This window comes from Oncorhynchus masou, chromosome 29 (assembly GCF_036934945.1).
Source record: "Oncorhynchus masou masou isolate Uvic2021 chromosome 29, UVic_Omas_1.1, whole genome shotgun sequence".
Classification (NCBI taxonomy): Eukaryota; Metazoa; Chordata; class Actinopteri; order Salmoniformes; family Salmonidae; genus Oncorhynchus; species Oncorhynchus masou.
Genome location: NC_088240.1, coordinates 54770182 through 54787349, shown reverse-complemented (window position 1 = coordinate 54787349; position 17168 = coordinate 54770182). Strand labels below are relative to the sequence as shown.

Here is a 17168-nt window from a genome sequence, read left to right as displayed (position 1 = left end):
CTGCGGTCGGTGTCTCCTAGGATAATATAGGACACAACGTTGATTCATTCGCTACTGTGCGTCCATAAGCTGTCTGGCAGATACGGCCACACATTTTCTAAGGGGCAATGATTATACAGTATGCATCACTAGGTTAATTAGCCGTGACTGGCGTTAAACCTTTCTTGGCAAGCCAGCACATTTTAGATTTATATATTTATCTGATGTTTTGAAACCCCTGAAAAGGAAAGAGATCTGATGAGTGCACAAATAAAGAGGGGGTGAATGTGTGTGTGTGTGTGAAGGAAGCATAGTAGGCATTTGTATGGCCAAATCAAGTGTAAGATAATGAGGGTGGAAATGAATGATACGCTGGTGACGTGTGGCATTGCACCATCCGCGAGGTCAAGAGGTCACGTCACGATGACTTACAGGCCGTCCACAGTGACGTCATGGTCAATTGACCATATCAAATCTCCCTGGCTCGAAGGCAGCTTGTGTCATTGCAGCGCACAGTGCATGAGTGGTATCACAAATGTTTTACAAAATGACACTATTGTACACTAACGCGGGAGGGACAAGCTAAAGCTAGCGCCCTTCGCTATTCATGAACAATAATGCTGAAAAGCTACAACGACAGTCACATGAAATGTATTTTAATAAAACAAATGCACACATGTCGTCCCATGACCATATATTTGTTGAATCCTGAATATCAAACCTAAAAGAATGTCAAACGAAGTCCGCATTTTATTTTGCCGTTTTTGAAACATTGAAATCGGTAGATGAGACCAAATGAACGCGATGCAACACTCAAACTGTTTCGCATGACCAGACACAAACAAGAGGCTCTTTTAAAGATATCTGTATTGTGGGATTCAAATCATATTTCAGCACAGAGTAGTAACAGTATGAGACAAAATTGTCACCGAACACAAAAGTACAAAATAGAATCAATAAATAAATCAAATATATACCATATAAATGTAATAGCTATGTGGTGGCTATGTTTATTACTTTGTTTTCAATCTTTTTGAAACTGTGGCTTGATATTACAACCTTTTCACTAAAACATTTAGAACGCTGAAGGAGAGTCAATACCGAAAACACAGTAATAGGTTTTATAATTGGATAAACTCATCAACTATGTACACATGAGTTTTTTTTGCCATGCTAAGTCAAACAACTACATTTATTTATCCACACCATACAGTTAGAGAGTTGAAGCGGTTCTGGACGTAAACATTTTGTGCTGAGAATAAAATACATTGCAACTATGCATGGCATTTCTTAACATGACTCTCAAAAATGTACATAGTGAACAAACAGGCAGTACATGGAACACACCGCCTCCGACGGAGGGAAAATAAGAGTTGGCCTTAAAATAAATACAGAAAAGTCTAAATGATTTAAAGATGTCACTTAGAGACGTCACCCTCGTTGCTTCTGCCAAATCTCTCCTCTTCTCTTGATCATCCTCTCATTCCATCTCTTTGCACGCTCTTCCTCTCTCCGTCGGAATCGTCGTCCCGACGTCTTCCATTGCCCCCTTAGCTGGACCGTCATCACTATTATCAACATCCATCTCATTCCTCATTCTCCTTCTGCTCCTTCGCGTCCTCAGTCCGTCAGTCTGTGTGTGTCGGTTGCCCCTCGTTTGGTTTGTTCTAACCAGACGTACATGACGTGTGAGCAAAGGGAACAAATGTTTCTATGAGTTCTATGATGTCACAGTGGGCTCAAAGGGGGAAGCTGATTGGCTGATCTGTCAGCGGTACACTACGATGCGGTACTCTACGGTACGAGGGAAGCAGCAGAAGGCAGAGAGAGACAGGGACAGAGGGCATATGTGTACTTTACTACAACCATAGACATGTGTAGGGTCATTAATAGGGTGTAGTGTAACTGTGTGCTGGGGTAGGGGGGTGGGTTGACGGGGGGGCGGGGGAGATTTGTGGAGCAGCAGCTAGCAGCTTTGTGTTGTTCAGGTTCCAAGGGGAGGGGGGGGTTCCAGTCCTCTACTGGCTGGAGCTCATGGAGGCCAGGTGGTCACTGTGCTGGTTCTGGGCCTGGAACCGGAGCCTCTGCTTGTTGGACTTCTTCTTTGGTTCTTTGGGTCGGTGCTTCCCTGATTCTCCTGAAACACAAAGACAAGAAGAAAAAGAGAGCCTATTAGAAAAGCAGTGCATCAATGTAATCAGGGAACACGTCCCTTTGGTGTCTCTAAAACCTGCTAATGTATTTACACTACCGTTCAAAAGTTAGGGGTCCTTGTTCTCTAAAGAAAAGCAATTTTTTTATGTCCGTTAAAATAACATCAAATTGATCAGAAATACAGTGTAGACATTGTTAATGTCGTAAATTACTATTGTAGCTGGAAACGGCAGAATTTTATGGAATATCTACATAGGCGGACAGAGTCCCATTATCAGCAACCATCACTCCTGTGTTCCAATGGCACGTTGTGTTAGCTAATCCAGTTGACAATTTTAAAAGGCTAATTGATCATTAGAAAACCCTTTTGCAATTATGTTAGCACAGCTGAAAACTGTTGTCTGATTAAAGAAGCAATAAATCTGTCTTTCTTTAGACTAGTTGAGTGTCTGGAACATCAACATTTGTGGATTTGATTACAGGCTCAAATGGCCAGAAACAAAGCCCTTTCTTCTGAAACTCTTCAGTCTATTCTTGATGTTATTTTAAATGGACAAAAAAAAAGTTGCTTTTCTTTCAAAAACAAAGACATTTCTAAGTGACCCCAAACTTTTGAATGGTAGTGTATATACCATATATCTTGGTTCCCTCCTTACCCACTCACAACCAGCAGAGCTATGCCACTGGGCAGAGGGACTGGTAGGAGGATTCTGCCTTTTTTCAGCCCCATCACTTCTCTCTCTCACTTTCTTTCTATCTCTCTCCATCACTTCCACTCACTCTGCTAGGGTCCACAGGGGGGAGGGAAACTGGGGAAATTGCATAACACTCTTTCCGGACTGGAAAGGTCCTCGTTCGCAAGCCCCGGGTTAATGTAACTTAATGTATCCCAGGTGTCATTGGTGTGGGGCAAAGCATGTTGGCAATCTGTGCTATTGGAACCGTGTGCGGTGATACCTCGGTACCCATGGTTTGCTATGACAGAGGCGACTGCACCAAAAGGCAACAGTTTTGTCTGCCAAAGGACACAAATTATATAATGAGGTGTGTGTGTGTGTGTGTGTGAGTGAGTGTAAGTGTGTGAGAAAGATGGAGAGAGAGAAGTAAAGAGGGGGAGAAGTGATGGGGCTGGATAAAGGTTGGCTTTGGGTGGTGGCGGGGGGGGGGCACAATCCTCCTGCCAACCCCTCTGCCCAGTGGCATAGCTCTGCTGGTTTTGAGTGGGTAAGTGATCTGAGTAAAAATAAAATCTGATAAGGGGGGGGGGGTAAACTAGAGTCAGGCTTGGATGATGAGATGCTATCTGGATCCTGATTTGGCACAGCAAGAAACAAGGCATGCTATGGTTCGCCGAGGGGAGAAAATACTGAAAATGCTACATAAATGGATGTTTCAATGGTAGATTTGCAAAACTTGGCTCCGTGTCCTATTATTGCACTTGCTCATGCCATTTCACTCAGGAAAATAAGGCTAAAGTGTGTCATATGTGGCAGAATTACCTCTAATTACCTTCTCATATGGCCTGGCCAAACGCCGGCCATTTAAAGCCGCCCCAAAAAGTCTGGTTCAATTGAACATCTCAATATACACTGTAAAATATATTTGAAAATATTATTTCCAAGAAATGGGGACGTATAAAATTAGAAAAAAATATATCTGTTTTCGCTCTGTTAACGAGAGTAATTTTACAGTTGCACAAATGTCAAACAATGTCACGTCCACATTTCACAGCCATTTCCTGCAATTAATTAGCTAGCAATTGTTGGTCACATCAACCATTCCGAGGGCGAAAAATAATGTTGCCTGTACGCAATATCTTATTCAAAAAAATCCCCTCTTCAGAGCATAAAGGCTTTAAAATCACATCTCGTGAGGAAAACAAAACATCTTGCTCTGAACTTTCCGTGACCTCCAACTGAAAAACATTAACAGCAAAGTTGCTATGCTCGTTTAGTAAATGTCGCTTTCGATTCTTTGGGTAAGCTACTGTATGGTTATGACTGCTAGTGCAGGCATAACGCTCAAGTCAATTCGGACCACAGCCTTCAATTACGATCAACTCAAGACAAATTACATTTTGGTGGCTATAAAGTACACCTTGCTGAATTAAAAATACCTCCGTAGCTGAGTTAGGCCCACATGGGCCATTCCTTGGAGCCATTAGGCTGTTTGTGTGTAGCGCAAATAAATTTGTGAGAGCTCACGCTTAACAGTATTGATTAACCTGGATAGTCGGGTACACAGAAACGATATAATCCGCACGGCTTTAAGATGTTTGTGAACTGCATAACACGTGTCTTACACCACAGACAAACATGACTACAGCATGTTCATGGAAAAACAAGGCGTTTGCACATCTCCATGGCATTACATAGACCGTGATTCCACATCACAGTACTGCTCATCTCATAAGATGTAAGCAAGTTGTGTAAGGAAGTCAACGCTGCCTCCAGACCTGGGTGAAAATATACACACTTTGTCAAACCCTTTTAAAAGCTTGAGCCGTGCTTCATTTGGTTCCCCCCCAGTCCAACGTAACCAGTGGGTTAAAAAAAAAAAAAAACACACAACGTATTACCTTGACATGTTATGTATTTGTCCCAGGTCCGAGGTCTGTTTGCCTCACGTCATTATATTACGTTTCTCATATCTCAAAATATCTTGTTTATTCCAGGACAATGTGAAGTGTAAAAACCAAAAGTTCGGGAATGTCATCAGGGCTGTCCAAGTGAGCTGATGAACTCTTCTGTATCTGTTTGACCACCGTGGCCATGAAAGCATGGACCACGCTGGGTTATATTTCATAACCAGACAAGAGTTCTCTAGGCTGACAGCTAGAGGGCAACCAATACCAAGAGAACTGAGATCTTCTGCCCTCCTGTGCATCTGATATAAGGCTTGTGAGATGGTACATCATCTCAGGGTCTTGTCTCTTTCACTTTCAGCATTTACCAGGGCGTAACACAGAGTGAATACACAACGCTTTTATGATGTCACATTTACAACCAATGTAATCACTTAAGATGATTATGCAAGCCAGAGTTTCCATCAGGAAAAAAAAAAGAAGTTTAATTTACCAGGAAATAAATGATTAAGAAGTCAACTCGATTACTTTCCAAACAAGGAACAAATTCATAAATCTTAGAGCGAGTACAGATAATTTGCCTTGGAAGAAAAATAAATCTTCAAATAATTGTTGCTATTTTTGTTTTACCCCACACTGACCCAGAATTTAAACTTGCTGCCAAAATTGAAGAATGGCTTTCGATTCATTAAATACTTGTACAATTTTTTTCCCCCCATTTTCTTTCCAGTTTTGGCCACAATCGTTAATTGCATAATGTCTGTTTGTTTTTTGTAGATACAATCTGCCAACTAAAGCTTTGCATGTGGACAGGTTCGTAGTCAGAGTAAATTGAACAAACAAACAAAACATTTATAAGCAAATCTAAATGTTTTGTAGTTTTGAATGAAAAGCAGAAGCTGTTGTGGTAGCAGAGGATGACCCCACCATTATCACTGTGTGTGTCTATTATAGACGTGGTGTGTGTGTGTGTACATTAGTATTTGTACCTGTGTGTGAGGAAGCTCAATCTTGGTCTCACTGCATGAGCCAGGTCTGGTTCTGGTAAAGTTCTTGCTACCTGAAGAAAGCCCTGGAATGCGCTCCAAGCCTGCTTTGTATCTGTGTGTTTGTCTAAGACGAGGATATGTACGCTCTTCAATATCAGCTCAAGGTCTTTTAAGACATGTGTCTTGGACCCTCTAGTGTCAAAGCACCTGGCAGAGGCAGATTAGACTTCCCTTACAGGCACTGGGGTGGGAGTTCCACCCTGACCTCTGCTGACTGGGATATTCCAGGACCAGTCCGGTTGAGATCCATCACTTTCCATTTCTCTTTCACATCTCTCTCTCACGCGCGTTTCTCTCTCTGTCCATCTCTGATGGTAATTGAGACATAGCCAGATATCCAAACAGGAATGCTGTTCTGTAGGCTTGTTGTATAGTAACAATAACACTATGCTATCTCTCAGGAGATATGACACTCTGAGTTGCGGTCCATTCAACTTGTCTAATTGAATCACAATAACATTTTATACAGGGGAGAAAGACGGAGCCAAAACTCCCTTCACCTATCTCCAAATCCAATAACTTTGTTTTGGAGAACCAAATAAACCGGAGAAAATGTATTCTTTACAATGAGTGAGTGTTTTGAATTATGTAAAAAAATAATAATAATAATTTGTTTGTTGCATCATTAGGTCAATGCTGTGTTCTTCACGCTGCCAAAGAATGGCTCAGTTCAATGAGGACATTGACAAAAACAGACCTCGATAGAGACAGAAAAGGAAAGGGATTATTATTTTGATACGGACTTGGTGGCTGCCACTGTGGGAGTGTGTACCTGCATGGAAAATCTATAATCAATGAGGCCATGACCACCGTGTGTGTGTGTGTGTGTACTGACTGACGGCATGGCCAAGTGACTTCATCCACCCAGTGCTCGGGCTCCAGCAGGCAATGCACCAATCGAAGGCCTAACCTTATCTGCTCCGCTTGCGGTTGGAGGAAATCGATGGGACCAACCTTGAGAAGGCATTAAGACAAACGGTAAATGGGTTCCTCCTCTGAAGTAAACACTCTCCTCTCCTGTTTGTTACCTCATCCCGCCAGTAAACGCCGCAATCATCCTGAGACCATCAATTAATATGTTTCTTAAGAGAAGGGGGGTTGAGGGTCAAAACAATTCCGAAGAAGATTCTGGTGGATTTAGTACGGTAAAAGCTGGAATTTTTTGGGCGGCTCATCTTCTTCATAAACATGCCAAAGCGAAAGCCATTATTTGTGAGGGAAGGAGGGGACTACTGGCGCCAGCGAGATTTGATTTCAGTGGCAGAAATTGGATTAGCAGCCATTAAAGGCCTCCTCACACATACATTTATAATGCCGTGAAGGGGAACGTATCTGTAGCCAGCTCCTCTCACTCACACCGATGAGCTCTACTGTCTGGAATAAGATACACTGCATGGACAGTCTGTGTGTGTGTGTGTGTGTGTGTGTGTGTGTGTGTGTGTGTGTGTGTGTGTGTGTGTGTGTGTGTGTGTGTGTGTGTGTGTGTGTGTGTGTGTGTGTGTGTGTGTGTGTGTGTGTGTGTGTGTGTGTGTGTGTGTGTGTATATGTAAAATGGTAAGGACATATGGTGAGCCAAGGTCTACAGATGTTCACATGAAAAGATATGATCTAAAAGTGACAGAGAGTTTAGAGAGTGAGTAGTAGGGACGAGGGGGAAGAGGATGAGTATGAAGAAAAGGAAGAAATGTAGGGGGGGCTTTTGAGTGACAGTGTATGAGAGACAGAAAGGTAGGAAAGAGGGCGAGAGAGGGGAGAGAGATGGAGGGAAGTTGGAAGGGGGAAAAAGGGGGAAAAGTTGAGAACAGGGAAAGATACACCGAGATGTGCCGGCAAAAAAACACCCTCTTTGTCCAGAGAGGACAATATTTTATGAGAACAAGTCCGTCTTGCCAACAGGATGACAAGAGCCTCTCTGCACAGCATCATTTAGCCTAACAAGATTACTCTGAATCGTACTTTCTCTTCTCTCTCACTCTTCTCTTTTCTCATTCTCTTTCCCCCAGTGCTCTGCTTACAATCACCCATCCTGCTTAGCAGGAATGATTTAAAACATACGCATTCCGATTTAAAAAGCTAATGTTGGGATTAGGTGGGTCATTATTTTCTCATCTATGCGACGGAGGCTCTGTCGGGAGATTAAGCAGCAGGTTAGTCCACCGGTCCCCGCCTTTGAAGCTCTTTTTTTGCTGACAATAAGTCAAATCGAAAACCCAACTCGGAGATTAACGTCTTTAGCAGGGAGAAGCCCCGGCAAATAATGCATGACTGACACCGTGATTAATCTGCCCGGTGGGTAATATGGAGTTGGGGTTCTTCTCCTTGGAGCTGCTGAGTGACTGTGACAAAGACAATGGAACGTTCCCCTGGAACGGTATCCAGGACTGGTCCGGTATCGAGGAATGGTCCAGCGTTGAGGGAAGGACACTGTCTGACGATGAAACCACATTCAACTTTCAGTCGACGCTCGGTCAGTTTCTGATCTGTCACTACTGAGTCTGTATGCTTAGACTTTGCTAATGAGAGAGCTACCTGTAAATATTTGGTCAATATTTGGCGAACCGCTAACACCACACCGCCAACAACCTTAATATAGGCAAGCCAGCAGACCAGGCCCCAATTGTGGAAATCAAAACTGAAACCTCTGCAGAGTCACTCACAACTCTACTCCCCTGAACGGTACCCCTCTCCGGGTAAAAAAAAATAAAAATTGGTGCTTGCTCACCACCTCTGGCTCTACTTTACGGATGGTGTCACCACGGCAACGGCAGAGGGCCACGCAGAGTGCAGGCGTGATCACTAGGCCACCGTGTCTGATATGCCTGAAACTCAAATTCATCTGCAGTCTGCTATCGCTCCCCCCGACTGACTCACACACACACACATCTGGGCCTAAATACACAGAGCTGCTGACAAGCAGGAATAATTAGCTTTAGTTAACTATAATGAATGGCTAAATGTTGCGTTTCATTTCTGACGGGCAAAATAGCTCTGTTATGTGTGTGTGTGACTGTGGACATGCTTGCTTGCATGCAAACATGCGTATGTGTTCGCGTGCTTCAGTGTGTGTGTGGCTCAGCTAGTGTGTGTGCTGGTTGCAAGCGGGTGTGTGTAGGTGTGTGTGTGTGTGAGTGTTAGCGAGCTGTGGATAGCTGTAGCAAACCAGGGGGTGGTGTAAAAGTGGGCCGGGGGTCCAATTAAAAGATCAAGGGGACTATGGGTAGAATATTACACATTTATCATCGTGGCTGGAATAATAGGGGAGATGTCAATTACGTTCCAATTCAGTCACATAGCAGAGGAGAGGGTGGGGCTCTCATACTCATGCTGTCATTGTGGGGCGTCTTCCATTTCCAGGTCACAATAAATGATTTGATCTCACTCATTCATTTAATTGAATCAATTTTATGTAAATATTTCCCGCATGCCTTAGAAAGGTGCCTTGGGGGGTAGAAACAGAATCATTGATCTTCGTTCCATGGCAATTGATAGACGCAGGGTAATTCCCTAACGAAACGAACCATTTTAAAACAGGGAAACATTGGCGCTGACTCGGTCGCATTCTTGACTCTCCCTTTGTTTGGAGTAGAAGTACAATGATTGCCTCTGCGATTCATTATCTTACGCCATGCCATTAAACAGTAAAAGCTCATAAAAACAGGACTTGGCAGTGCACTTTTACACACTCTGCTGTTGCCTTTTAAAACCAACTAAAGAGAATGAGGAACTCACACTCCAGAGCACCCTGACCTACCCAGTCTTAACTGTATACTTTGAAAAGCATGCTCGCTAGCACCGAGATGGCAAAACGTGCGTAGTCCTGCCAAGGAGGTGACCTCCTCACACCAAGGATTAAACATTGGATGGAACATTTGTTTTTCATTTCAAGGTGGTGAAGATGCATTTCCTGTTGCCTGCTGGGGGTGTTGAGTGGGCCTGGGTCAGGGGTCAGGGGCCCAAAGTGGGCAGCAGAACAGGGAGAGGGGGCAGGCAATACGTGGTCTGGGTGGTGGGATGTCTTTTTGTGGGGCCACAAGGCGGAGGGTTCTTCTGCTAATGCTCACGGGGCCATCTGGAAGACCCTTCCTTACACGCACACGCAAATAAATGGTGTCAGATATACTATACTTACACCATCATGAGCCCTGCTGAGTACGTATGTATTATAGTGCAGACACACACAAGCACGCACGCACGCACCCACACACGATGGAGTGTGTTCTCTTCCAGACAGAGGGGCTCACATTCACTGAAATATCAAGGCTGTGTCAACAGTGCATCATACATCCATAAAGAACATTGTGTCTCCCTTGTGAGGACACCAAGGGGGCATAAGGGGCGACTCAGAGTCTGTCACACAGGCTGTCGGCTGTCTGGGGCATGTGTGTGTGCTCTCCTCTCCCTGGCCTGCAACAGCCCCTCTGGTCTACCCCCCCTTCCACCCCCCACACACACACCTACCACACACACACACACACACACACACCACAACATCCCCCCTTGGCCTGGGGGGCTTGGGGGGATCTAGGAGGAAATTGTCCAGCATGATTCACTGCTTTATACCTAATTTCTCCACCATGTCCCTTCATCCCCCTATCCTCCACTTCATCCCCTTCTCCTCTGGGAAAATGAATGGGAGGGGAGGAAATCCCCCACATGTCTGGACACGGAGCACAACTGTCCCGTGAAGAGGAACTAGGCCCTAACGAAGAGGGAGCCATGCTAAATCAGACGGGCTTAGACACTAAACCTGTGGAAATCGTGGCACAATCCCCGTGCTCTAGCGGATGACAAAGGGCTCAAGGATATAACCTTGTTTTTGTGTTTTTATCTTCTTGGATTGTTTGGGTAACTCTGGACAGTTTTCACCCCATCTCCTTGCACTCACAAAGTGTGAAAACACTACAAACCATTTTGTAAAAATAGTTACTTTTGACTAGACAAAGTCTAATTTGAGCCTTGAAGTGTCAGTCTGTTTGATGTCTTAGCAGAGCTCCTGTTGTGTGTGTGTGTTTTCGTTAGAGACCCAGAGCAGTCCGCTCTCAGTAGTCCCTGATCCTCACTAAGGCCTGAGCTCTATCAGAAGCCTGTCACGCGCCAGTCAAGGTGACAGCTGAGTGAAGCTGACAGATCTCACAGATCCCGTATGGTCCAGCTATAGGCCGCTGCTGTAGTCTCCTCTCCTCTTCTACCCAGACACCAGCCGCCTCCCTGTCTGTCAATAATACTCCCAATTACCCCTCCACTCGGTCAAACACAAACAGGGGCTATCCTGACATCTTGACATGTGGAAAACATTTGATGGGTTTGTTCTTTAGCCTCCTTTGATTACAGTGCCATGTCCATTTCGATGTACGTTTCAGGGTCTCACCGAGAATGAGAGAGAGGGTTGTGTATTTCAGGCAACAACATCCTCCCAGAGAGGTATGACGGCATGATGCTCATCGAGTGACTCGTGATTCCATTCAACGGCAATACCCAGCCTCAATGCCTATTGGGGTGGGGTTATGATCCCAAAGCCTGCCACCAAGAAGCAAACTAGGTGCACTTTACAGGGGATTTAAAACATCAACGATAGGGCACCTGGGATTGGTCAAACTCCCTTTTGAGTAATTCACATAGAGGTCTGAGAGGTCGGATGAGCCATGGGAGGATCTATGGTTTCTCAAGTTTTCCTTTCAAATCAAATCAAATGTTATTTGTCACATGCACCGAATACAACAGGTACTACGGTGAAATGATTACTTACAAGCCCTTAACCAGCGATCCAGTTTTAAGAAAACAAGAGTAAAGAAAACATTTACTAAATAAACTAAAGTTGAAAAAAGTAACTCAATGACATAACAATAACGAGGCTGAAACATTATGTACAAAATAACACACAAAATAGCACAATTGGTTAGGAGCCTGTAAACGACAGCCATCCCCTCACCTCAGCCGTGTAATAAAACACGTAGTACAGTTACAGACAGCCCGAACGGTTGCCGTCTCCTCAGAGCCCATGGTGTATTGCCTTCGTGTGCTGAGCTGAGTACAACCTTTATGAGCGGGCCTCAACTTAAGTGCTCTGCTTCTCCTTCCCTGTATTTGTCTGTGTTCACAAACACCGATGCACACACGCACGTATGCTCGCACACACACACACACACACACACACACACACACACACACACACACACACACACACACACACACACACACACACACACACACACACACACACACACACACACACACACACACACACAGCAGCAGCTGGTAGGCCTGTACTTGTTGCTTTGTTGTGTCTGTGTGTCTGTTCCCTGGGTCCAAGCTCCTGGACATGAGTGGGTCAAAAGCCACAGCCTCTCTCTGTGAATCATCAGGCTCTAATTAAAAGCTGTGATGTCTCTATGAAGACCAGGCCCGCCAGAGGTGGATGGAGAGGGGGGAAGAGAGAGATAGAGGGAGAGTGAGAGAGAGAGAGAGAGAGAGAGAGAGAGAAAGAGGGGAGAGGGGGGAAGAGAGAGATAGATAGAGGGGGAGTGAGAGAGAGAGGGGAGAATGGGAGGGGGGAGAGAGAGCTAGAGGGGGGAGTAAGAGAGAGAGCGAGAAAGAGGGGAGAGAGTGGGAGGGGGAGGTAGAGGGGCTTCTGGTGGCTGAGCCGGTGCAACTGTGCACCAGATGTTCCTAGCCGGCCCCCTTCCCTCCTCCTTACAGCCAGCACACTCAAGGGGGCGGACGCGGGCATGCCAATGTTCCCCTAGAAAATGTACATGCTCTCCTGTGTTGTGTGCACTGCACATTGTCTGTCATTCCGATTGTCTTTGTCATATAGTGCAGTGCTTGCATGTCTGAAATGTGTGTATGTTTGAGTGTAAGAGAGAGAGAAAGAGAAGACAAGAGTAGAGTAGAGTAGATAAACATAAGCTACACTATGTCCTTGTCTGCTTGAGGTCTGTTTGTCTGATTGTGTCTGTGTACGTCGGCAAGTGTGTGTGTTTGTGTGTGTTTGTGTTTGCACGTGTGTGTGTACGTGTGTGTGCTAAGACGTGTGTGTGTGTTAGTATGCTATGTGTGGTCTGTATGTGGTGAAGGAAGCGTGTGCGGGCCACAGTCAGAGAGCTGGAGGTCTGGCAGACAGAGATGCATCCCGGGCATTGGCCACACTGGGGGCTTTAAGGCCCTCACAGGGGCCATGGAGAAGGTTACTTACATTTGAACACATCCCCTCAATGCGAGTCTGTTGAAGCACCGAAGACTGCCTCCGACCTCATCTCTAGATACAGAAACCACTGACAAAACATCAACGCCCTAAAACCTCCAATGAACCCTCAGCAGAGAACCTGACTTTACAGCCCTAACGATGTCATGGACAACATCACACTGTGACAGTACGTGTCTCCCACTTGTGAAACATGTTGATGGGGACTTGAAACGTTTTCCTTCTGCTCTGCTCCCCCTCCAGTGTGCTGCCACTTTGTTTGTTTGTGTACGTTCTGTTTTTGATGGGGCTGTTGCTGTTTAGACATGTGCCGCCTCATTTCCTCCCAGCCAGAACCTCAGACAGGGAGGCTTTCCTGATCCGTGCTGTTTCGCTCTACGCACACTGCCATGGACAGACACGCATACTCGTTTACATACACACGGTCCAAAACAGACATGCAGTCAGGCACCTGGACGGGCTACTCCGTGACACACAAATCATCTTGCTTAAACCCATTCAGAGTCCGTTGTTCCGTGGATGTTTCATCATTCAACGTGTCAGATTTCGTCGTAGCGCGCCCCTAAACGTCCTCGCCTCACGTCAGAAAACCAAAGCAATAATTCATATGGTCATCGCCGTTAAAATGAACTAGAGAAATGCCTGGGATTTCCATGCTGTAATGTGACTACATGCGCCTAGCGAGTCCGTTCAGTAAAACGACTAGTTTGTCGGGCCAATGAGTGGGAGAAAAAAGCCCCCCCCCCCCCCCTCGTTCTTCCTGCTTGGAACCGACCAGATGACAATAACGTGGAGTATGGAGCCCCAGTGAGCACTAATGCACCCCCTCCTCCTCCACCCCCCTGGTCTTTGAAAGGCCTCCACATGTTTATGGCTCATGCCTGTGGTATGACGATGGATTCTCCATATAAAAGCCAGCAAGGATCATGGGGTGTTTCAAATATTGCTCTCCGAAGACAGTTGCTGACAAAATGACAGCGGCCATATTTATTTTGGTCAGGGAGCAGGGCACTTTGTGGGGAGTTAATCAGAGACTCCCTCCTCCGAAGCCTCCTTTGAGGAATGCAACCACGGCAGAGAAGGACCGGAGACTACTGGTAATGACTTTCTCCTCCTGTGGAAGATTTAACACCGCGAAAAACGCTCGAGAGGCAGAAAAATAAACCCAAAGTTTGGTCAGGGAACCGTCAGTGTAAATCAAGTGTTGATTGGCTGTGCGCTTGGATAATCAATTCCCATCTGGTTAGGAGACGCAAGAAATAATATAATAAGTGCTTATAGGAAAAGGAATGATCTACGGCAGCGACTAGTGGGGACTGAGGATGACTGAAAGCAGAACTTGTGCGTTAATTTGTGAGTGCGACCGCAGCGTTTGGCTATAACTGCCATTGGCCCAGGGCTGCAGGCCAATCCAATGGCAGGTTGATGTCTTTCCTTCTGACCCGTGATCCTCTATCTGAGTCTCAGAAACACGGCAGTAAACACTCTCTAACCTCTCTACCTCGCCATTCCAATATATCTCAAATCTCAAGCTCAGAGGTGAAATGAATGTCACACAGCGCTCAACGACGGCCTCATTATCGTCGAGAGCTACCGGTTCCCTGAATATCCTGACTCGTCACATCTTAATGAATCATTTCAGATACATTACATAGTTAATGCATGTCACCGTGTCACCAGCTCTGGAGAACAGTGGCGAATGGTAGATGTCAGAGGGGGACAGAGCTGCCCCTGTGGCCGGGAGGAGAGGGCGAGGCGGGAAGCGTCAGGGCGCGGCACTTCTGAAGGCCCCACTTAGTGGCTACCGTGTCGGCCCTGCCGTGCGGGCTAATTAAATGAAGATTAGGCCATGGCTCTCGCAGTCGCAACAGGCTGCCGCGTGGGGCGCGCATAATCACCCTGACAGGCCAGCAGCCAATTAGTGCTCTCCATCTGCCCTGGGAAAGCACTTGGCGGCTCACATTTATCACTTGGCGGCTCACATTTACATTAACCCGGGCCGGAGTTTGCCTGTTAATCATCGGCCCCATTCCGGATTTGCCACGGAATCATCAGGACTCGGGAATCATCATCTACAAATCATCTCCTTTTTGTTTTGCGAGAGCATTCAAGAGGTGTGGTAGCAGAGGCAAATCCCTTGCTGTTCAGTGTGGACGAGGCCTGTCCCGTGAACTTCTCTGGGGAGGAAAAGGAGCGCGCTCCATAAGAGAGGAGTTAGCTCTTCTGTAAAAGTCTGTCAGCCTGTGTTCCGCAAACTGGCGTGATGATGGCAGCAGGAGAGGAAGTGGGGTATGTCTGACAGGCACACAAACATCCAGAAATTTGTTGGGGGATATTGGTTTTCCAAACCAACAAACACGGGCCAGAGTCAGATGTGATCAGCGGATAGCCTTTGCCAGCACCTAAATCTCTTGGCTTTCTGACCGTAAACAGGCAAATTCTGTGTGACACAGTACACATACACACACACACTAGAGCTTGTAAGTAAGAACTTGAATGTAAGCATTTCACTGTATGGCTTGTATTCTGTATTCTGTATGGCTTGTATTCGTTGTATTCTGTCATATGAATCAACTTTGATTTGACACACACACACACACACACACACAAACACATCAAGCGAATCCTAGCTTGAGATTGTTGGTGTCACGGACGGTGTGTGTTACAGACAGGCGGCCGCGCTTCCTCCCAAACGGATTTGGGGCAGTCACACTTCTCAGTGCATCGTTTTACAGGAGGACCAAACCGACCGCCACACATGGTTCCCAGACGGAGACGGCCAGGGGGTCCACAGAGCTGTGTGTTCCCTACAGAACCACACTGCAGAACCACACTGGGGTAGACAAAATCTACAGACCCACACTTAAGGGTTAGACAGAACCTGGTCCACAGCCATGTGTGTTCACTTCACAACCACACTGGGTTAGACAGAACCTGTGGACACACTCTGAGGTGGCTGCTGAGCACAAAGCTGCTGCCTATCACTCTCTGTCCGATTCCATAGCTCTTTAATGGCTGACGAAGACCTCACAGGCCTACTAGCTTTCATCTAGCCATGTTACTTTATATGGACACTGAAATACTGAAATACTACTAATATTGAAATACTAATACTGTACAACAAGTCACAACTTTTTTCATAGGCTGACAAAAGGTACTGTACAGACACGGAAACAGACACACCCACAAGTGGTTTTCCAATGAGAAGCATTTGCTGCCTGGCGAAGGCAAGGCAAGTGCTCGGGGCCTGTTCTGAGACGTTTAGCTAAGTGTATGATTGATGATAGTGCGATGGAGGGCTTGGCCTCAGATGAGCTCTACAGCAGAGAAGGTTTCTCCTCTTACACACAGGGGAGATCATTAGCCCCCACCACACTGGCCTACTACTTCTGCTCCTCTCCGCTTCCAGCACAGGTACCTAACCCAATGACCGTAGACAATCATTATGGGGTCTCTCTTTCACAGGTACCTAACCCAATGACCGTAGACAATCATTATGGGGTCTCTCTTTTTCTAACAGTCTACCTTACACTCTCCAAATCCACGCTGTCGCCATGGTGCCTGGGAGTCTTGGCTCATCTCATGTCTCCGTCTTTTAGAAATGATCCCACTCTGGGCTGGCTAGTCATTTTTGTTTGCGTATTTACACAGAAAACGCAAACAAGAGTTACCCAAATGTCACGCTTGTCAATGACAACTGGCGACTTCGGAGCCGTCTGTGAATCTGAGAGTGGATTTGCAGAGCAGTAGAAAATTAGCCAATGAGGTTCAATGGTGTGTTTGTGTAAGACCTGACTACTCAGCCTAAATCCAAAAACCAGGGATCACAGAAAGATTAAGTAGGCATTTTAGAGCTTAAACATTTTAAGTTGTTTACACAGCATCTAATACTATTAAAATGGAATAACCCATCACTTGGAGGTTAGGGAAGGGTGGGTGGGGGGGCTGTCTGCAATGAATTTAAGCAGAAAGAGGAAGTTACAGTGTAAAAGAGAGAGAGACAGACACAGAGACAGAGACAGAGAGAGAGAGAGAGAGAGAAAGAGAGACAGGGGGAGAGAGTGGGAGAGAGATAGAGGGAGAGAGAGTGACAGAAATAGAGAGAGAGCGAGAGAGCGAGGGGGATATGGAGAGATGTACATGTTATATCTCTGTTTGTAAACCAGAGTCTGATGACAGGATTAATGTTTCTATATTTTTA

The 17168-nt window shown here is 45.8% G+C and overlaps 1 protein-coding gene across 1 annotated transcript in view; it reads right to left on the bottom strand.

Moving 5' to 3' along the window:
• Positions 1-829: 829 nt before the first annotated feature.
• LOC135521224 (R-spondin-2-like) overlaps positions 830-17168 on the bottom strand; it is a 75318-nt gene continuing 58979 nt past the window's right edge. Inside the window, exon 6 of the mRNA XM_064947152.1 lies at positions 830-2116. Coding sequence (XP_064803224.1) covers positions 1998-2116 — 119 coding nt within the window. The 3' untranslated portion in view covers positions 830-1997. The remainder of the gene's footprint in view (positions 2117-17168) is intronic.